Source organism: Mauremys reevesii, linkage group 1 (assembly GCF_016161935.1).
Source record: "Mauremys reevesii isolate NIE-2019 linkage group 1, ASM1616193v1, whole genome shotgun sequence".
Taxonomy (NCBI): Eukaryota; Metazoa; Chordata; order Testudines; family Geoemydidae; genus Mauremys; species Mauremys reevesii.
The window spans coordinates 274,899,535-274,921,593 of NC_052623.1; the positions used below are offsets into that span (position 1 = coordinate 274,899,535).

The 22,059-nt window shown below is 43.6% G+C and overlaps 1 protein-coding gene across 3 annotated transcripts in view; it reads right to left on the reverse strand.

Annotated features, from left to right (window-relative positions):
* Positions 1-4,316: 4,316 nt before the first annotated feature.
* Positions 4,317-22,059, reverse strand: part of ANO4 (anoctamin 4) — a 320,505-nt gene continuing 302,762 nt past the window's right edge. For all 3 annotated transcript variants that reach the window (XM_039519449.1, XM_039519450.1, XM_039519451.1), the window contains 4 exons: positions 19,061-19,180; positions 14,982-15,087; positions 12,809-13,004; positions 4,317-4,797 (listed from right to left, as the gene is read on the reverse strand). In XM_039519449.1, the coding sequence (XP_039375383.1) occupies positions 12,813-13,004; positions 14,982-15,087; positions 19,061-19,180 (418 nt within the window). In that variant the 3' untranslated portion in view covers positions 4,317-4,797; positions 12,809-12,812. The remainder of the gene's footprint in view (positions 4,798-12,808; positions 13,005-14,981; positions 15,088-19,060; positions 19,181-22,059) is intronic.

Below are 22,059 nucleotides of genomic sequence, written 5' to 3' on the forward strand. Positions count from 1 at the left end.
TTTTTTTTCATTAACATCTATTTTCAATGGAAATGCAACCAAACTGAAAGTTTTGTGGATAAAATCATTTTTGGCTCGGTATTCATGGAACAAGCGAATTCTGTACTAGAGCTGGGCCATATTTTCTGACCAAAACTCTTTCTGGTGAAAAAAGATAAATTTGGTGACATGGGAATGTTTTGTGAATTCATGTTGATTTTTTTGGCGTATTCTTTTGGTTGAAAAATAAAATCCAAAAACCCAACATGGTTTGTTTCAACATTTTGAAATGAAGTGTTTTGATTTTTCAGTTCCAATGCCTTTTAGCTTCAAAGTTTCCTTTAAATGTATTGAAAAATCTGGTCAAAAATGAAACGTAGATTTTGTTGAAACTAAATTTTTTGTTTGACCAGAAACAAAAATTTTATGACTTTTCAATTTGGCAAAATTTTCAGTTGTAATTTGTCCCTTAACTAATTTTTTCAGAATTTCCAATAAACAACAAAACCCACCCATTTATTCTTTGCCCAGCTCTACTTTCTACCTCTTTATCCTCAGAAGGGGTTAGATTATATCAGAAGTGGGCAAACTACGGCCCACAGGCCACATCCAGCCTGCAGGACCCTCCTGCCTGGCAGGGCTGGCTTTAAGCCAATTCCCCCAATTCCCTGGTATTGGGCCCCACGCCTTAGGCGTCTTTTTAATTTCTTTTTTAAACTCATCCAGTGGCGGGGGGGGGAGGGGGAGACGGGGTCCGCTCCAGGTCTTTGGCGGCATTTCAGTGGTGGACAGGGGGGAAGGGTGTCCGCTCCGGGTCTTCAGTGGTGGGTCTCCTCTGGGGCTTCGGCGGCATTTCGGTGGCTGGGGGTCCTTCGGTGCCACCCAAGTGCCGCTGAAGCCCTGGATTGCCACCGGGTGTTTGAATTGGGCCCCGCCATTCATAAAGCCGGCCCTGCTGCCTGGCTCAAGAGCTCCTGGCCCGGGAGGCTAGCCCCCGGCCCCTCCCTCACTGTTCCCCCTCCTGCATGCTCAGCTCACAGTGCTTTGGGCGGTGGGGCTGCGAGCTCCTGGGGCAGCACAGCTGCAGAGCCCGGCCTGACCCAGTGCTCTGTGCTGCGTGGTGGCAACGGCATGGCTGGCTCCAGCCGGGCAGCGTGGCTGTAGCACTGCCAGCCACTGGTGCTCCAGGCAGCGCAGTAAGGGAGTTGGGAGCAGGGGGGTTGGATAGAGGGCAGGGGAGTTTGGGGTGGTGGTCGGGGGGGCAGGAGTGTGGATGGGGATCGGGGCGGTCAGAGGGCAGGGAGGTTGAATGGGGGCAGGGGTCCAGGGGGGGCAGTCAGGAAGGTGGGGGGATAGGATGGGGGGTGGGGGGCAGTCAGGGGCAGGGGTTCCGGGGGCAGTCAGGGGACAGGGAGTGTGGGGGGGGGTGGATGGGGGCAGAGGTCCCGGGGGGTGGATAGGGGGTGGGGGCCAGGCCACAACCCCCTCCTCTAATTTTCAAAACCCGATCCGCCCCTCAGGCCACAAAGTTTGCCTGCCCCTGGCTTATATAGTAGGAGATTTCAAAGATAGCTGATAATCGCTGTAAGCTGCCAAACCACTGGGTAAAATGATTGGTCTGAATCTGTCTCCCAGTGTTTTTAGCCATTCAGCTGTTTACACCTAAAGCATTTGTATTATAGATTAATTTTAAAAATACTCTTCAGTGTCTAGCATAATTTTGGGAAATAAGTGTTTGCAGCCAGTCCTCTCGGTATAGCCTACAAACGTGTCTGTGGAGTAAACTGAAGGAAAATATTTACTGGAACTTACCTAAAATACTTACTGAAATAGTCCAGTGAAGGCTGACACAAAACTGGTGAGAAATCGGGCCAGCTCCTCAGCTGGTCTAAGTCAGCATAGTTCCGGTGAAGCTATGCTGGTTTGCATCAGTTGAACCTGGCCTTTTGTCATTACTATTTGCCGTCAATGTATTCTACACATGTACAGCAGAAAAGGCTTGAGAAGCTGATGATGCAAGAAGGTAGCTCTTCTGCTTCTGGTGTGTCCAAAAAAGAAACACCGCATCTCAATTTAAAAGCAGTGCCGAGGTAATAAATCATAACAATTAGAACTTCAATGGTACTTCTGACTCACAGAGATCAAGGAGGGTAAGTAGCAGGATTCCCATTTTAGTGAGAGACCCGACGCATGCTGAAGTTAAGTGATTTGTCCAAAGTCATGTAACAAATCAGTGGTAGGACTGGGAACAGAAACAAAGTCTGCTGTACTCTATCCACTGACTGTATTGCCGCATGGTACTGTGCCTACTGTATAGAAAGTTTGCTATAATGATAAGCTCATATTTGAATGTGTTTCTCAGGCGAGCAGTTGATTATTATGAAATAGCGTCTGTTTGTATTTCATTGTATTTTGCTCTTATTTTGAGTACTATGTGCATTTTATCTGATACGTGATCAAACTGGCTAGGATCACCTTTGACTGTGATCCTATGTCCTTTTTTCATCAAGCCATATTTAATCAAACCAAATAAAAAGGTTTTCCATAATACTGTATGTAAAAAGTAAATGCAGTGTCACATATTTTCCCTTAAATATTGTGACAAAGTAATTTATTAAAACAGCCTAAGGCACTAAACCTGTGGCCTGAAACATTATCTGAAGTCATTTATTGAGCTTTAACTCTGCCTATGCCATGAAGTAAGACATCTGAATGACATGAAGGGCAACATGAACCTCCTCCTGCCCAACTTTTGGGCCACTGAGTCAGGAGGAGATGATGTGACAATCAGCAAGACAGAGGCTACATTTGAACACTTCACACACGAAGGGAAACAGCGGGCATCTGTTTGGGAAGGCAGCAAAACAAAGCCACTTCTTGCTCTGCTGCTGTTTCACTGTGAGAACCTATCAGTGGTGGAGCGAGAGCTAAAATAGGGTGAGCAGATACCTGGAGCCAAAGTGCAAAATATCTTTTCACCTGGAGGTCAGGGGGCTCCTTTCAGTGTGCAGCAGAGGATTTGGGAGCCCAGTTCTGGCTATTCAGACAATAAGGGTAATTTTCAGAGTGGAATGTTGCTTGCTCTTTGAAAACTTACTCTCAGTGCTGGTTGGATGCTCAAGTTCAACTGGGTGCCCGCCAACCCGCTGTTTCCTTGTTGTAGGAGGCTATCTCTCCCAGTACTGCTGGTCTCCCATTTCTTTTTCATTTGTTTGGTAAAGTGAGCACTAAACACGATACAGAATCATAATTCCCCTGCATTAACCCCGATGAACATTGCTGGGCAATGTACGCATGAGCCTGCCTTCATCTGCCCTTGTCACTGAAATGCTGTCCTGGTATATATTAACATATATATCATATATTACACTGACCTGCTATTTTCTGTAGCAGGATGGCTAATTTATGTGAGCAGGGGACACCTGTTCATTTCACTTCTCATGTAACTAGTTTGGGAGAATCTTTATAGAATGGGTTGGCTGATAGAGAGTCTAACCGTGTCTTTGAGGTGATTTGCAGTCTCCTAGTCTGGGACAGAGGCCTTGGCATTAGATGCTCATGGACAAACACTCCTGGGACTCTGTAGAGGATGAGACTATGGGGTCACCTCACTCCTTATGAGTTAGGTTCAAGGATTTGCTCCTGGCCAATGGAGTGACTGCGGTTCCCCTTGCTTTTTTTGTCCTTCTTGTTTTAACTGACTGGTCCATTAAATAAAGTTGTGACTTCTGAGGCCAATTTTTCTCCAGAATCTTGTCTTGCTCTCTGCTAGGGGTACCTGCAGCCATGGAATTTTGTCTTAGTAACGACTGCATGAAAAACCCCTCATCCACTCCTTCATCTGGGCTGGTTTGGGAACAAGGTGCTGAACCGCCCTCAACTTCTATGAAATCCATGGGAATGGAGAGAGCTCAATGCTTTCCAGATGACACTCAGCACTTCATGAGATGGAGCCCTTCTATACGAAGCACAAGAAGAAACTTAATTCATCAGAGTAAACAAATACACAATGGATTTGGAGAGAAAGTGTTAAGATAGGTCCTTGGTCATTTTGGACTTTCATTTGTATTTCTCCTCAGATTTGTCCCCCTGCTCAAAATCAGATAAACATAAAATGACTTACAAAAGCTCAACAACAAAGATTTCATATGCATAATTTATTTTAAAGTTATTGCATCACATTATACAAGCGTTAAACATGGCTTTATGTTGATGACGATTTTATAGGTGCGAAAATTTGACATTCTTCTCCATAGGGTTGGTTGTTTTTGTTTTTGCTATTTACAAATAAACAATCTATATACTTTATATATATATATATTATATATATGGTATATAACATAAATCCCAGCACAAAGATCTGAAATAAAAAAAGAACTCATTTGTAAACAGGGTTTCAGTTGTCTTATTTGGTGGCTTGAAAATAGATGGTATTGTAATACGGGGCGTTTTTTTGTCAGAGTGTCCTGGTTTTTAATTTACATGTATTATTCTAAGTTCTGTAAAACGCGCATGGGACAGAATGCAAAAAACGTACCAAACAGGCTGAAAAAACAGTCCCAGTATACAATTTTTCCTTGGTTTTAAAAACTTGAGTACATTTCCCCATAAAATACATGCTAGCTCTGTTGAGAGTGGTCTATGGATATCAATCATATGCTGGATTGCAAAATGATTTCACAGTAAATCCTCTGAAATGTGCTGTCCTGCTTGCTATGTAAAATGTCTGTGGCATGCATTGAGGTTGCATTTTTTCATTCTCTTCAAGGTAGTGCTCTTGCAGAGCTGGGATAAGTCAACAAAGCACAAGTCCATCATCTGGAGCCATAAACAAAAACAATACCAGATCAGAAACACAGTACAGGTCTGCATTTGCTACCTAGAAAACAGGACAATTCAGGTTGTCATTAGAAAGCTTTTTGTTATACATTTGTCTTTTTTATTAACTTCCCTCCACCCACCCACACATACCATTTTCTGTTTGAACGGCTGTATAACAGTGAAAGACAAAGGTTGAACTCTGTTGTGCAGAATGGCAAGGTTCAATCCTGTGAGGTGCTGAGTGGAAATCAATGGAATTAGAGGGTGCTCAGCACCTTTCTGGAGGACCTCAGGCTCTTGCAAGATCAGGCTCAAGGTGAGCCAATTTTGGCAGCTTCCAGTGCTAGCTTATGTTCTCTTTTTCAGCAATACCCAAGACAACTTCTAGCAATTTAGAGTACTGGAATATCAACAAAACATAGCTGTGTTGAAAACTGGTCTCAGAAGCAATCAGCAGCTGATTGTATCTTTGCTTCACTTTATTTGTTTTGTCATGTTAAACTGCTGAGGTTCCTCAAGAGTGAAAATCAGATTGTTATAATATGGCTCAATTCAAAGTTAGGAATGTCTCCAGTGGTGCAAGTAGAATTAATTTCTTACTTGTACACTGCACTCATGGGAGGGATACAAAGCGGGGGCACCAGGTAAACGGAAGGCACGTGACCTCCCAAATGACTCCTCCCCACTGCCCCCAGCACAGGGCCCCTGCACTCTCCCTGTCTCCTTCCCATGATCCATCACATGTTATCTTGGGGTGTGGGGTGTGTGTGGGGGGGCACTTTGTTCTCCGCCCGCTGTGCCAGAGACTTCTGAACCACAGGGCTCTCTGGAACCGCAGTGGCGAAAGGAGAAGAACGTGGGGCCACCAAGTGGCCCCACGCCAGCAGCTCCTCTGGTACCACCTCCAGCCCTGCCCCTAGCCCTGTCCTCCAGTGGGGTTGCTGTGCAGACCACAGACAGGAGACACAGATGCATGAAAGGGCTGGGGGTGGTGCTGGGGGGTGGTAGAGCTGTGCTGGAGGAGCTGCCTGTTCTGCTCCTCCTGTGTCTTTCTGATACAGAGTACCAGCTATAAATATCTTACTGGTATGGCAGACTGGACCATACCGCCATACTTGCACCAGTGAATGTCTCCGATCTAAATTGTCAGAGCGATATCTCACTGGAGGAGGTTTGCATAGCTTAAAACACATATATCAAACAGTGATTTAGGTGTGACTTGCATCTGATTTTACTATTTAGCAAACACTTTCTGAAAGTCTCTCACCTGTGATTTTAAAGTAGCTTACACAGTTTTTGCAAACAAACTAATCTCAGTCTATTTAATCTACTTGTTTATATGAACTTGGTCTTAATATGCTTTGCACGTGCATTAGCGACTGAGTAGGCAGCGTTTTCCATTGCTGTGTAAGTCACATACACCCTGCAGTGGTGATTGGGAAACCCATAGCCATCCAACATGTGTCTCTCTTCTGGCGCATTACATTGCATAAAGAAAGGTTACTTACTCGTATAGTAATGGAGTTCTTCAAGATGTGTGGTCTCTATCTGTAATCCACTTGAGGTGCGCATGCGTTCCATGTGCCTGGAAGATTCGCGATAGCAGTGGCCATCAGTCTGCACCTGGCACCCTTCTCTTCCTCGCCCTCTAAAAAAACTGATGGCATAAGTGGTGGCATGGACCAACCGCTTATCTGCTTACCTTTTACTCGGGAATAGCCCTAGGATAAGGCTCTGCAGCAGAGGGGAAGGAGGGCAGGTAGCGGAATACAGATAGGGACCACATATTGCAAAGAAAGCCACTTACTGTGGTAACCTTCCTTTCTTTGAGTGACGGTTCCTATGTGTTTCCAGTCTAGGTGATTCACAAGCAGTATTCATTGAGGAGGAGGCTGTGAGGAGCCCTGCTGTGCCACCGATTGGAGGACAGCTCTGCCAAAGGATGTGTTTGGCAGAATCTTGTACCAGGCAATAATGTTTTGCAAAAGTGTGTACGACGCCGCTGCACTGCTCTCTAGAAGAGGGACATCTCAAAGTGAAGCTGCCAGTGTGCTCTGGGCGAGTGGGCCCCTCATCTTGTGTGGGAGGAGCTGCTGTTAACTTGTAACAAAGCAGGATGCAGCTTGAAATCCATTTGGAAAGTCTCTGGGAGGAGATTGCTTCCCCTCTCAGACATTTGGCAAAGGAGACAAACAGTTTAGGAAAATTCCTGAAGGGTTTTGTCCTCTGCATGAAGAATGCCAAGACTCTACTGACATCCAGACGATTGTAGTTTCCTGTCCTCCTCGCTGGTGGCATGTTGCTTCGAATAGAAGACAGGTACGTGGATGACCTGGTTTAGATTAAATTCTGAGATTACTTTTGGGATGAATTTGTGGTGTAACCTCAGCAAAGCTTTGTCCTTGTGGAAGACCATGTAAGGTGGGTCACCCATAAGAGCTCCCAGCTCACCTACTCTTCTGGCTAAGGCAATAGCAACAAGAAAAACCACCTTTGTAGACAGGTGAATGAAGGAACATGAGGCTAAGGGTGAGAACGGAGCCTTCATTAAAGTTGATAGGACCAGGCTGAGATCCCAAATTGGGTAGGTTTTATTACTGGAGGAAAGGTTCTGACAAGTCCCTTCAGAAAAGGTAGTGTAGTAGGATGGCTGAAGACTGAATGCCTGTCCACCAGAGGGTGAAAGGTGCTAATAGCTGCCAAGTGCATCTGCAAGGAGCCGAGAGATAGTCCTGATAAATTTTGAAAGAGTCCAGAAGAGTAGGGATCTTGACACCCTTTGAGGGTATCCGGTGATTCTGGTGCCAGGTCAGAAATCTTTTCCATTTTGCTGTATAGTGTTTCCTCATGGAATCTTTCCTACTACTGCTAAGAGTGGATTGTACTGCCTCCAAGTATGACTTTCCTAGGTCTGTTATCCATGCAAATACCATGCTATCAGGCAAAGGGGTGCTGAGTTGGGGTGTTTGATTTTTGTCAAACAGGCATGAGGCCAGCTAGCAACTGCCCAAGACCCAGAACTGCCTTGGCCACCAGGGAGCAATCAAGATCATCGATAGCTTCCTCAGAACTCGAGGCAAGAGAAGGATCGGCACAAATGAGTACATCAGCTCTTGCGACCCAAGGATTTCTTGATGCCAACTGGCAGTGGGCACAGGGTTCCCATGGGGTCACCAAAAAAGTCATGTAAGGTCTCTAATGAAAGTCTGTGTCACACTGATCATCATAGCAAGATGTGTGTACTGTTTGTATGTGAAGAGTTATGTATATACACTAAAATTATATTCTCTAAGTCTGTGAGTGAAGACAGGTCTCTCAAAGGTAATCCACATACTTTTGGCAAGCAGTGGGGAAGAGATGCTTATCTCACTCTGGCTGGCCATATGCAAATTGAGTATTGCATCATTCACAATGGATGCCCATTTACAGTCTGAGTAAAATGCCAATCAATAGATTACAGGGTCCGGAGGGAAAAACAAGAACAGCAGTGTGAGCTTGTTTTGGGGGAGACAATGAACTTTTGAAACTACATCTATGGTAGAGATGAACCCCTAGAGATTCCTTCAATCTTGTGGGGACAAACTGCCAGTGGGCTTGATCTTATGAGAAGGGGGTCTCAACTAAACTGTTTGAAAACACTGGGGAAAAAACTTGGACTAAGCTACCTTGTAGGAGATAGGGGAATGCTTTGATAGTTAATCTCTAGAAAGCATGTTATGATTTTGTTTTATATGTAATCATTTGTTTCCAATATTCTCACTCTCTCTCTTGAAACTTTGCTCTTTGATAATGCACTGAGTCTTGTTTTCACTATACTTAACACAAAAAATTTAGACGGATCTATAAAATGGTGATCGTGAGTTGAATCTTGTCAGTTAGTGTGTACTATTTCTTTGGGAATAACGCATCTGAGAGTTCTGTGGAGCAGAGGCTGAGCACTCCAGAGGGACATTCGGAAGACTCGGGGTTGCCATGTGCTTATCGCTAACTTGCACAGAGAGAACAAGGCCTGCAGAGTCCTGGAAGGCAGAGGCTGGTGGTTTCCAGGTCCTGATCCACAGCAGGTACAGACAAAACTCCCTCTTATTAAGGACAGATGCTGGTGAGATGCATCACAACCCTGGGTACCCCTGGGAAGCATCACAGCTGTCCCAACCATTGAAGTAAAACTATGTCTCCTCTGGAGCTGTGGCCTTGAACTGCTCTGTTCTCTTTAGACACAAAGAGATCCCAGGATGGGAGTCCCCACTGTTGGAATATGCTCTATACCACTGAGTTGCGTAGATCTCACTTGTGGGCTCTGGAGAAGTGTCTGCTAAGGCTGTTTGCTAATGTGGTGTGCACCCTGGAAGGTGCACTGCTGAGCGGGTGAACTGTTAGCAAATGCACCAGTTCCAGAGATTGACAGCTTTGATGCAAAGAGGGATGGACTTTGCCTCCCCTGTTTATTAATATAGTAAATTGTTCTTAGGTTATCAAACATGACTTGAACGCGCAAGATCCAAATGAATGGTAAAAAATTGCTTGCAGGCTTCCTGTACTACATGACATTCCAGAAGATTTATGTGCAACTGGGATTCTTAGTGGGTTCAGGTACCATGTGCCACAGGTTCATCCAGACGGGCTCCCCACCTTAGGACGGAGGCATCTGCAATCAGTCATTTTGTGGGTGGAGGAGGGATGAAGGGAACCCCATGTATGCTCTCTCTCCTGTTGGAAGAACAGGGAGACAAGCCAGAATTCTGTGGAGGAGCAAGAGCAGTTTGTCCACACTGTGCTTGCTTGGCATGTGAGCTGTCTGTAACAATGCCTGTAAATATCAAAGGCTAAGTCTCATGAAGGGTGTCATATAGCCACATGAGGCCATGTGACCTGGGAGGATGAGACAGGCTTGAACTGCCAACTGGGGACTCAGATGACGCTGAGAGGTGAGATCATTCGTAGCTTGGAATCTATCCTAAGATAGACTTGATTGGGGCGACCTTAGGCTATTATCTGTGCAGAAACTAAAATGGACTTTTCCACATTTACTTAGAACCGTACAGAGTGGAGGAGTCTGAGCAGGGACAGGGTTATCGTCTGTACTTCTTGATGTGAGTTTCTCGTGAGCAACCAGTTGTTGAGGTAGGGAAGTACTGATGAGTGCTGATGACAGAGGTGAGCTGCCACTGCGACAGCATTTTCATGAACACTCTTCATGCCATCAAGTGACTGAAAGGGAGCACTTGTGTATTGGTAGTGGTGTAGGTCTATGGTGAATCTCCTGTGTGCAGGGTGGATGTCACTGTGGAAATAAACATATTTTAAATAAAGAGTGGTGAATTAGTCATCCTTGTGCATTGAGGGGATGTTAGAGGCCAGGGTGATCATTCTGAACCTCAGGTGTCAGATAAAGACTGTGGCAAATTCAGGCCAATTAGCTACCTGGAGAGGGGTAACGATTAGCCCGGAAGGCTTAGCCAGCAAAATAAGGTTCAGCTGGGGGGGGGGGGGGGGGCAACTAATCAGTTCAGCTGGCCCCCCCCCCCTGAGAGAGACCCTTTAAACCCCTCCCTGACAAGGAGGGGGAGGGAGGGGGAGGAGAGGAGAGGCAGCAGCCAGCAGGGAGAGCAGAGAGGGAGCTGAGCTGAGAGAGGCTGAGGGGAGGAGGGCAGGGGGGAGAAGAAGAAGAGAGAGAGAAACAGGCTGGCTGCTGGGCTGAGAAGCCCAAGCCCCGTGAGAGAGGAAGGGGGTTTTTTCTTTTTGCTAGCCTGTGTCTCTGAGGCTGGGAAGGACTGAGCTAACAAACAGAGGGGCAGGTATTTTGCCACAAGACATTCAGCTGTCTGAGGTCTAGTAGCCTCCAGCCTCCTTTCTTCTTGAGAATGCAGAAATATTTCCCCCTCTTTGCTGAAGAGGTACCACTTCTGTGGCTCCCAGATAGACTCCAGTATGGGGAGAAGGATCCTGAAGAGTGATAGGGAAGAGGGTTGGTGAGGGGAAGGGACCGGAACTCTATCACATAACCAGTGGTGATTATCTCCAGAACCATGCTGTCTGATATTATGTGATGCCAAGACTGGAAAAAATGAGCTGGTCAGCTAAGAAATAGGGTGCAGGAGTCCTGAACAGACACAGGTGAACGTGGCCAGGGGGTGTAGTTTCCTGAAATAGAATTGGTCACTACAAACATCAGCCAGGGCCATGACTATTAAAGCTCCTGAGAAGGGATATGTCTGTGCAGCCATCTTCACTGACTTGGTTAAAGTAGTGGAGCTCTATTTACTCATAAAAGTGTTAAAGCAAATTGTTTGACTCACATTCCTATTTTGATTCTAAGGGAATCCCACCAGGTCTATGTTCACTTTGATCTGTGTGTCCTTTTTTATTCATATAGATTGGGCTGCTAAGTGCCCCGGATCATGTTTATACTGATGGTACCCTTCTATATTCTGCAGGCATTTCAGTGTTATTACTTAGGCGTGAGACCCTGCTTACTTTTAACAACATCCAGCCAGCATGTTCTGATTTGTATCACACCATCTGACACTTATTCAGTTGCTGGTTCCTAAGATTTCATGAAATTTAGGTGAGTGACTTTTGGAATGTTTAACAGTGGAAAGCTGAACACTTTGCAAAAGAAAATTGTTTATCCCAGAGTCCTTTTAGTCAGATCAGTTATTGGCTGATGTTTGTAGTGACCAATTCTATTTCCATTACTTGTCCAGAATTATCACCTTATTACTCTGTATGTAGGATTTAATGTCATTTCATATTTTAATGTACCTTTTAAACCTCTTACCACAGTTTTGGAGGGATGGTCTCATGAATAAAGAACAAGACTCGGAGTCAGGAGCTGTTGGATGCATGTGCGCTCCCCACCTAGTAATTGTATCCAGCTGTCATTTTATTGTTTGACGGTCAGCTCTGTGGGACATGGACCATCTGTTTGTGATGGTTGTGTACAGTATTCCCTAATCCGTGCCGGAGGCCCCTAGGTGCTAATGCACTACAAACAAATCTGGGTTATAGTTCTGCCACAAATGTCCTGTATGTGACTTTAGGCGAGTCACCTAAGGCTTGTCCTATATGTACCTCAGTGGGAGCTGCAGTTGCTCAGCACCTCTGAAAATCAGGCCACTATTCCAGATAAGATTTTCAAATACACCTAATGCTAAACCCCTAAATCCATAATTGGGCACCTGCCTATTCTTTAAAAGGGCTGTGCAGCCAACTCCTCCAATGGGCTTTTCATCTTCCCATGCCTGTAAAACAGGCACAACTTTGCTTGGCAACCACACAGCAGTAGTGGGAGACTCAATTCATTAACACTTGTAAAGCACTTTAAGATGCTTGGACAGAAGGTGCCATAGAAATGTACATTTCCTGGAGTCCCTGCCACTCCTCCCTTTTTGGGGTAAAATCTTTGCTTGGTGTAGGATTTTTGGTTTTAATTTTTTAGATGTTATTAATTTTCTCTTTTATTTTTGTTGGTTGGGGTTTATAGGGCCAATGGGGATGTCAATGTTGTGTCATGCTTGCTTTGGTGAAAAGTCTTTTTTTGAAGAGGAAGACTTTGCAGCACTTCCTGAAGATGATCAGACTCTGGATTTGCCTAATCTCTGGAATTATGATCCATAGCTAGACCCCCTTGACTCAGAAGGCTTTGTCCCCAGCTCTCATGTGCTTTGTCCGGGGTTTTGTGATCTGTATTGTCCCAGAGGAGTCTAACTGTTGTGGCAGTTCATAGATTGAAACTGGGTCTTTAATGTGGCTGGGGCTTGGATCCATGAATTGCTTTAAAGGTTAGGAACAAGACCTTAAACTGGCCTTGGAAGCTGTCTGGGGTCCAGTGGAGAGACTTGAGTCTGATGTCTGCATTTTGAATAGGGGCACATGCATGCTAACTGCATGTAATATAGTTTTAAGTTGTTCTCATCCACTCTATTCCCAACCCAGTATAAATACATCTGGGTTACTGAATAACTAACTAGAATTAATGGCTCAATTTAAATAATTTCTCCCTCACCCAGTCACGGCCATTCATTGTGATGAGATTTTCCATTTTTCTTCCTCTCCTTTCGTTCTTTCTGAAGACGTTCTAGTTCTGCTTCGTACATCATTTCCTGAATCAGGTACTTTTCTCTCCTCATCCGATCCCTCAGATCTTTCGGAAGATCTGGGATTAAATACGAAATCAGGTGCTTTATGCAAAAGACAAGGTGCTGTGAAAACAAAAGGATTGAAAATGGATGAAAAAGTATTAATCTTTTTACTACAGTTTCCAGTTTGATTCATTTTTCAAAGGGGAGTAAAATCTCCTAAGTAACAAAAAGATGTTGATCTAGAACTCAAACTTTTATTACAGATTGAAATATTAAGGAGCCAAATCCTGCAGTCCCTCTTCAAGCAGAACTCCAGCCGAAGTCAGTGGAGGCCGACGCCTGAGCAAGCACTACACCACTGCTTGATTTGGCGCAACAATCCACTGTTGCAAAGTTCAGTATACAAATTAAGGCCCCAATTCTGCTGTGTGATCTGTTAGTTCAGAATCTGGAGTCTGTGCCCTGAAATCAGGTGGACTCTGTCTGGAGGTAGGGGGTTAATGCTAGTGGAACACGCTGCAGGAAAAGGGACAAAAGGTCTACTCTTTTTTTTACTCTGGAAAAACTCCCAGGGATTTCAGACCCAAGTCATTATTCCTGGAAAACAATGCTGCTTTCGAATGTTCTGTACCTCTAATTTAAAACCGCACTGCAATCGACCTAAAATGTCCCTGTTAAATACCCGGTGCATTTATCAATCATTTTGTCCCTAATGATTTAGGCATATTAGAATAAAGATTGGTGGGGTTGAGGAGAGTTGTTCTGCTCTTCTCTTCTTTTGCATTTTGTTTAATCAAAGATGTTTTTTGGAGTTTCTTCTATGAAGTTTGGTGAACAATCTGTGGAAATAGTCCTCTTCCGTCTCAAGCAGACAAACTGGAGATGAAAAAGAATATTTTTCACTCCAATTTGGGCTATTTACTTTGAGCGTTACAGAATAGAAGCTGTAGCAACTTTTCTTATGAATTCTCTCATCAGGAGCAGAAAGATGCAATATCTAAATTGGTGTGTTTTGCTACATCTGAGGGACGATGATCCTTTAGCCTTGGCACATCGCTTTCCATTTTTGTTTGTCTGCAAGATAAGTAACTTTTCTTTTAAGAGATACTTCCCAGTATCTATCTTCTCTTGTGTTTGAGCTAAGTCCAAATGCAAAGTAGCCACACCTTAAACTGGTCTACATTAACTCTAGGTCCAGGGTGGCATGTTGTAGTTGAGGTAGTTATTTACACTGATCTCCATCTCCAAACTCAATGACAAAGCTTCCCTTAATTATTTCTCTCTTAGCTAAATCTTTTATGATAATTGTTCTTTCTTTCCCTTTAGTATCTACCATAGGTGCCGACTCCATGGGTGATCCAGGGCTGGAGTACTTTGCACTTGTCCTTATTGAATTTCATCCAGACCATTACTTCAGATCATTTCTCCAGATCATTTTGAATTTTAATTTTATCCTCCAAAGCACTTGCAACCCCCTCTAGCTTGGTATCATCTGCAAACTTTATAATTTATACTTTCTTTGCCATTATATAAGTCATTGATAAAGATATTGAACAGTAACGGATCCAGAACTGATCCCTGCAGGGACCCTCACCCCATTCCATATGCCCTTCCAGCTTGACTGTGAACCACTGATAGCTACTCTCTGGGAATGGTTTTCCAACCAGTTATGCACCCACCTTATAGTGGCTCCATCTAGATTGTATTTCCCTAGTTTGTTTATGAGGAGGTCATGCGAGACAATATCAAAAACCTTACTAGGGTGACCAGATGTCCCGATTTTATAGGGACAGTCCCAATTTTTGGGTCTTTTTCTTATATAGGCTCCTATTACCCTCCACCCCCTGTCCCGATTTTTCACACTTGCTGTCTGGTCACTCTAAACCTTACTACAGTCAAGAAATGCCCCATCTACTACTTCCCCTCATCCACAAGGCTTGTTACCCTGTCAAAGAAAGTCATTAGGGTGGTGTGACACAATTTGTTCTTGACAAATCCATGCTGACCGTTACTTATCAACTTATTATCTTCTAGGTGTTTGCAAATTGATTACTTAATTATTAATTATATCATCTAGCCCCTTATATGAAAACTGACCTCAAATACAATAATAAAAGCCAACCGTGCTGCTAAGACATGCCAGAATTGCAATGTGTAGCCATAGGGCACCGGGGAATGAGGAGGGTCTCGATAGTCTCTGTACCTGAAAAACAAATGGAATGTTGCATTTCAGTACAGTGATAAACTGCTACTCTTGACAGAGAACATAACAGAACACTATTCTTTGACTATATCCTCCTTGCAACAACAGGGATCTCAAGCCAAAAATGATACAAGTTACTAAAAATACTGATTCTTTGCTCACTTCCACCAATGGTAATAATGAATAACTCCACTGAAGTCAATGGGTGAAATCCTGGCCCCACAGAAGTCAATGGGAGTTTTGTCATTGTCTTCAGTGGAGCCAGGATTTCACCCAATGACACCACACCAGGGTAAAACCAGTGTGAGAGGAGAATCAGGTCTACTGTTTTTAACAACTGTCTTCTGAAGAACTAAGCCCTCAATAAAATAACATTCATATGGATTTGACTTTATTGTCAAAGAGGTAATTCCAAAATAATCCCACAGAAACCTAATCTAAAAACAAGGGGAAATTTGGCGTCTGCCTAATCTGTTTCCTACACAGGTTTGAAAACTGGGTATGAACAGTATCTGAATATACCATGTTAAGTAATACACAGAAGTTTTTAGCTCTAAGCTAATTTAGAAACAAAAGCAACCCAAACCCACAGGAGAAAGAAGATATAAACAAAAACATATTTTTTCTCTGACTGATAGGCCTCTCAGATTAGAGAGGCATCTATACACAAATGGAAAAAACGGTGTTTTGGGATTTCAGTCAGTACTGAATTCTTCCTACATTTCAGCATCTTCAGTGCAAATTGTTTTAGCTTCCCAACTGATTCCCTTCTGCAGCCAAAACACTGGCTCCTGAACATGAAATGTTTTACAAAAGAAGAAGATTAGTGACTGTTAAAGGGCTGTAATAGAAGACCCGGGCTGGGAGCCTTAGCTAGAGATGGGTCTTCTATGGAGTAATCTGGTAATTTTTGTACTTGTAAAGAACTAAATAAATACAGCAGCCCAGGAAATGGGGAAGACTTTGACAGATTGTTTCATGTCTCACATGGAAGGAAAAATCTGGGCTTTGTAATAGCGAAGGTAAATTATTAACAGATCTGTCTGCATAAACCGTCTTGCTTGAAAATTAAAGGACTCCTATCCATCACACAAACAACACTGTGGAATACATTCCTGTAATTTCTTTGCAGATAAACAATTAAACTAATTTTCATTCCTATCAATATGGGGCTTAAAAGTGCAATTGAAATTACCAAGAAATATCAGTAGAATTCAGGTTGATTAAATGTCTTGTAAACTGATTAAAAGGAAGTCAGTCACGCTCTCCATTCCCCCGGCAGGGGCATATATATATTTAAGAAGTAAACATACTCGCCAAAGAACATAGTTGTATCTAGTGATTTTGCAGTAGCAGTTTGAATTAGCAAACTGAGATTCAAGTGCCAAATCCTGCTTTAGTTGAAGTCAGTTAAGGCCAATTAGACTCCCTGTAACAAATGCCAGAGTCTGAGAATGAGGATTAAGACTACCTCCTTTTTAGTTGTTTTTGTAGAAGATTTGTTTAATTATTGGGCTAAATTTATGGAGTTCGCCCCCTCCCGCATTCATCATGCCAGAGAAAATCTTTTATTTGAAAAAAGGGCCTGGTTTACAAGTAAGAATTAGTTTAGTTTTAGATGATGGGGATGACTAGAGACCACAATGCTGTTAGCCTCTGGCAAAGCAAGGAAAGTTTAAGAATATATATTTGATTTATATGAATATGATTGTTATGATAATTATCCTACAGATGTTAATAGCATGTGTAACCCACACACCTCCTTGGATGTGGTGTTCTATCCCATCTAGCGGCTCCGAGACCACTTAGAGAGAGAGTTAAATGAGTTTGCTCTACAGCCTTAGCTAACAGCCAGTTGGCTTTTAGCTCATGCGGTAGAGGCTCATGCACTAAGCTCCAGAGGTCCCAGATTCAATCCCGCCTGCCAACGACCAGGGTCTGTCGGTGTTACACATTCATATGCATCCCAGGCCAAATCCTGAAGTCTGGATTTAGTGCTTACCCACAGAAATCTCCCATTGAAATCAACAGGAGATCACACTGACTAACAGCTGCAGAATTTGGACCTCCCTGAAGGAGAGCAACATCACTTGTTTCCTATTTCTCTCAGATATCAAAAGCAAACATTATTTTAATCTGTAATCCCATTGATATTAAATGGTGGATGGTCAGAGGCAAATCTTATTAAAAATATTAAGACTATTAAGTTGGAATGAAGCCTCTTTTGGCCAGCAGCTCTGTATCACAGAATAGGATATGTATTGATCTAACCTATTTTTAGGGTTATTTCCTGCCAAATGATGTGCAATAGTCTCAATTGTTTCAGCTCCCTAAATGAAAATATTAACTTCAGAGGAAAACAGCTCAGTATGCTATATAAGTGCAAGTACTATTATTTTTATACTTTTAACAAAATGTCAGGAGTCTTTTCACTGGACACTAAAGTACCCTGGGGCTCTAGAGACCCATCAAAGGGTATTTTATTGTTTCATAATAAAAAAGTCATTTGAGCTCATGTTCACAAACCAACACCGCATTATAAAATAACAGCATTACACAGTTGTTCTGCCCACATTCCCCCTTGAAACAAAAGCATTTTGGGTCATTCTAACAAAATGAAATAAATATTTTGATTTCACGGATGTCAAAAAATTTCATTCTGGTCCCAAAAAAAGTTCCAACATCACCAAAATGAAACTTTTTTGAGTTTCTGTTCTGTGAAAAAATTTGAAGTTTCGACTTTTCATCCAAATTTGGGATGAAAACAAAATGTTGGAATTTCCTGCAGGTGGGAAGCCCCTTCAATAATAATACTTATGGCTTATATTGCACTTTTCATTATCAAGGAGCTTGAAAACATTAACAAATTAATTTTTATATGACCTTTGTGGGGTAAGTAAATGCTATCCCCACTTAGAGATGGAGAAACCAAAGCAGGGAAGTTAGGAGACTTATTCAAGGACAGAGAGTCTTGTCTTTGTAAAGCAAGAAAGGCACTCCAGGTATAGTGCACATGGATGCACGCACCAGGTCTTTACCAGGTCTCTGCAACACTGTTTTTGATGGAACAATGTGTGTCCATCCACACAGAGCAGCTCTTAACATCATTGCTACACTGGTGTTTTCTGGGTCTTATGAAGCCCTATTGCATAGTGCCAAACACTGTTGCTGGGAGCAGAAGACAGTGGGGAATTTCCATATATGATGCACTCAGCTGTGGGATGGAGTTAGGACTGGTTGAACCAGTGCAATGGAGAGAAACCATTGGAGTTTCTACTAGTTCAGCTTGACTTGAGCTAGACACTATCTGAGGTGTTGTAACCAACCATTACAACCAGCTTCTACCTGAGGCGTGGGACAATTACAGTATGTGGACATACAGTGTTGTGCAAGTGTTTCTTGCAATAGTTTTTCACTTAGGGAGAAATTCACTCCTGTGCACAGAGCCTGTATAAGTCCTAGGCATCACCTAAGTCATCAAAATAGGGCTTAGGTGGGACTTACATAGTGCATAGACCTATGCAGGCTCTCTGCAGAAAGCTGAATTGTACTCTACATGTAGAGTGAGCAAGAAAGTCAGTGTCAGAACCAGGATTAAAACCCAAGATCAGACCAAGTTTCCTTCACAATCTGTCAGTGGAAATTGAAAGATAAGCAAATATTATGCTTGTGAGCAGTTCTTTTTTTTTTTTTTTTAGAAATAAATTGTATATGCAAATTTCAAGGGTCCTTTAAGATCCTGGCTAGTTGCCAATGCAGCCTTCCTTACTCTGAAGATTGGGCACCTCCCCACTCACAGGCACAGGATAAGTGGTGTCCTGTATTTTTATTACTCCTTTTACATGTACAAAATGCATTTTTCATTTCATTTCATTTTTTAGACTTTGAAAACAAGTAAAGAGAGAGACTCTAGCATGATGCTTCCACCTGGTGATTTTTTAAAAAGAGAAGGATATTTTGGTGAGATTCTTACCTGCAATATTTTAACGGTGAGCCAGAGAATTCACTTCCATTAGATGTTGGTTCCGAACGGTTTTCAAAGTCAGACACCAGAAATACAGATAGACTGGCATTAACATAGCCTACCATACACCTGAAGAACAAGAAACCCTGAAGTCAGAACACTCAGCCCATTCTAACACAAATCCCACCTAGGAGGACATTTCTCTCCCTGGTTTCCTAAATCTATACCTAAACAGTGATACCTATTAATATTTGAAAAGCATGTTGTGGTAATTTCTCTGTCCCTCAACCCAAATCTGCTGTTTCATACATTACTTTTCAAAAATTTGTTAAAGCTAATTCACACCAAAATTTTTGCATGCTTAAAAATGCAGATTAGCTGACCCAGAAGACAGAGGTAAATCTCAGAGAGCTTCATTTAGTGTAACTTACACCTTCTCCTTCCCTCCCCAATCTGTGTATATGCTGCACCAATTTAGTTTCACCCTGTATTTAAGTTAGATTTCTTTTAAGTACTTAGATTTGCCCCTTCCCACACTTGCACTCATACATCACATTTGAATGTGGAATAACGTGTTTAATTGTGGTCACTCTATCTAAAAAGTTATGTATGTAACAGAAATAGAAAAGGGTTAAGAGATGGGGAATAAAAACGATTAGAGGCATTGAAAGGCTTCTGTATTAGGGGAGATTACAAAGATGGGGACTGTTTAGCTAGAAGAGTAATGAGAGGTGACACAACAGAGATACACAAAATAATGAATGGCACAGAGGAGATAAATTGGGTCCTCCTATTTACACTGACTCATAATACAAGAACAATGGGACAGTCAATGCCATTGAAAGGCAATAGATTTAAAACTGATAAAGGAAATCTCATTTACAATTAACCCATGGAACTCATTGCCACAAGATATCATTGAGGCCAAGAGTAGGATTCAAAGAAGGATTAGACATTTGTTGAATACTGAAACACTCAGTTATATTAGCAATGATAATTTTAATAAGGAATATAAAACCCATGTTTCCTGGCATAAACTAATCTCTAGTTGATAGAGGTTAGAAAGAAACATCTCCTTGTGGGCAGATTATTTCATAACCCATCATGGGGTTTCGTGCACCTTCCTTTAAAGATAGTCCTGGCCACTGTCAGATACAAGATACCACACTAAAATGGGCCCCTAGTCTGAGCCAGTGTGGCAATTCCTATGTTCCTTTATGGCTCAGAGACACTAGCTCCTAACTCTTGGTCAATAGTAATAAGGGCTGGCAAAGGAGCTCTGGGAGATGTCACCTGGCTGGTTCAAATTCACTGCTAATATCATTAAGGATGAAGCTGGTTGAGGATGAGGCCACGTGCATACAAGTCCAGCCAAATCATTCAGTGTGGTGCACAGTGGTGCTGAAGAGGCTTCAATTCTGCCATTGGCTGAGAAAGACAATCACAGCTGCCAACAGAATTCTCAGCCATGTCTGCATTACTGCTGCTCCCCCTACTCCCCAATTCAACGTGAGGCTAGAGGAGAGTTACAATGTTACCATTCCTTTTACACACTGAGGTGCCATGTCTTTTCCATCTCTAATTTCAGTGACATCCAGTCATACTGGATCAGCATATTAGTTGAATGTTTCTTCAGAAGTGATGGGCAATGAAATAGTGAACAATATTGAGATTTTTTTTAATCCCCCTCTACACTACAAAATGGCTTCTGTTTTGAAATGTTTTTCAGGCACCCATCTGAAAAACTATTCAGGTTGTGCTGATGTGTCAGCCAGTGCTGACCTGTGTGAATTAATCTGTTTAAAACAGCAGATGAAAGCCATTCTCAAGCCTAAATGACTTAATTCAGTGAACCAAACCCAGTCCAGGTTGACAGTGATTACAAACTGATAGTGACCATCTGCTAGCTAGTCGGTAGCCTGTCTGAAGTGAGTCTGGTGGCCTCCTAGCCAGGCTACCCAGGCTTGAGAATATTTTTAAACTGGTTTTCAATCACTGTTTTATGTTCTATCAATGTTGGCAAGCTGCAGCCAGCACCCTGGTGTAACCTGAACTGTTTTACAAGATTACGTCCTGAAAACCATTTTAGGATGTGGCGATGTAGGTGTGTGCTGTTGGGTTTGCCCATCTCTGGGGTGGCTGGGAGCCAGGCTGCCTCACTACACAAGTCCGGTGAGTCGGCGAATTAGCCTGGTGGGGCAGGAAACAGTCAAGGGTTCAGAACGTCTGGCAGGGGCAGAGAAAATAGTTCAGTGACTGGTGGCCCTGGATAAGGGCAGACTGCAAGAACCCAGTTGGGAGCTCAGGCCCTCAAACAGGGGCTGAGCACAGAGTTCAGTAACAAGCCCCGGCCCTGGGTCAGGGTGGGCAGCAAACAAACAGTTCAAGAGCTAAACCCAGGCTCCTGATCCTGAGCATCAGGGCGAGGGGGAGTCTGCCACCCGTGAATGGGGTGGCAGGGGGGACACAGGCCCGCCCACTCCACTGCGTCCCAGCCCGGGGCCCTGACAGCGGCAGGCAACCTGCTGCTGTGTCAGTGGGGATCCTGGCCGCAACACACTGACATCAGCTCTGGGTGTGCCACAGCCAGACTAGAGTCGGCTGCCCCCGGGCTACTACCAACCTCCCACTCTAGCAGTACCTGCATCTTGTCGGCATCTTCCACGGCATTGAGCACCATGGGCTCCTCGGGGTACTCTGTGAGCGGTAAGCTGGGCAGCTCCTCTGGGTCCCTTCTCCCTGGTAGGCTTACTGGCTTCTCCGGCGTCTGGTCGGCGTCCGGCCTCAAGGGGTATGGCCAGTCCTCGGGGAGGTCACAGGCAGCAGGAGTCTCCCCAGTGGGAGCTAGGGCACCAGCATCCAGCCTCTCCGGCAGCCAGCCAGCTTCTGAGCTCTGGGGTTGGGCTTTTATACTTCCTGTCCTGCGCCTTGACCTCTGGGGGGGGTGGGCGTAGGCTCCAGTGGCTCCGCCCACTTTGGCATCCGGAGGGGCTCGTCCCTCTCTGGCG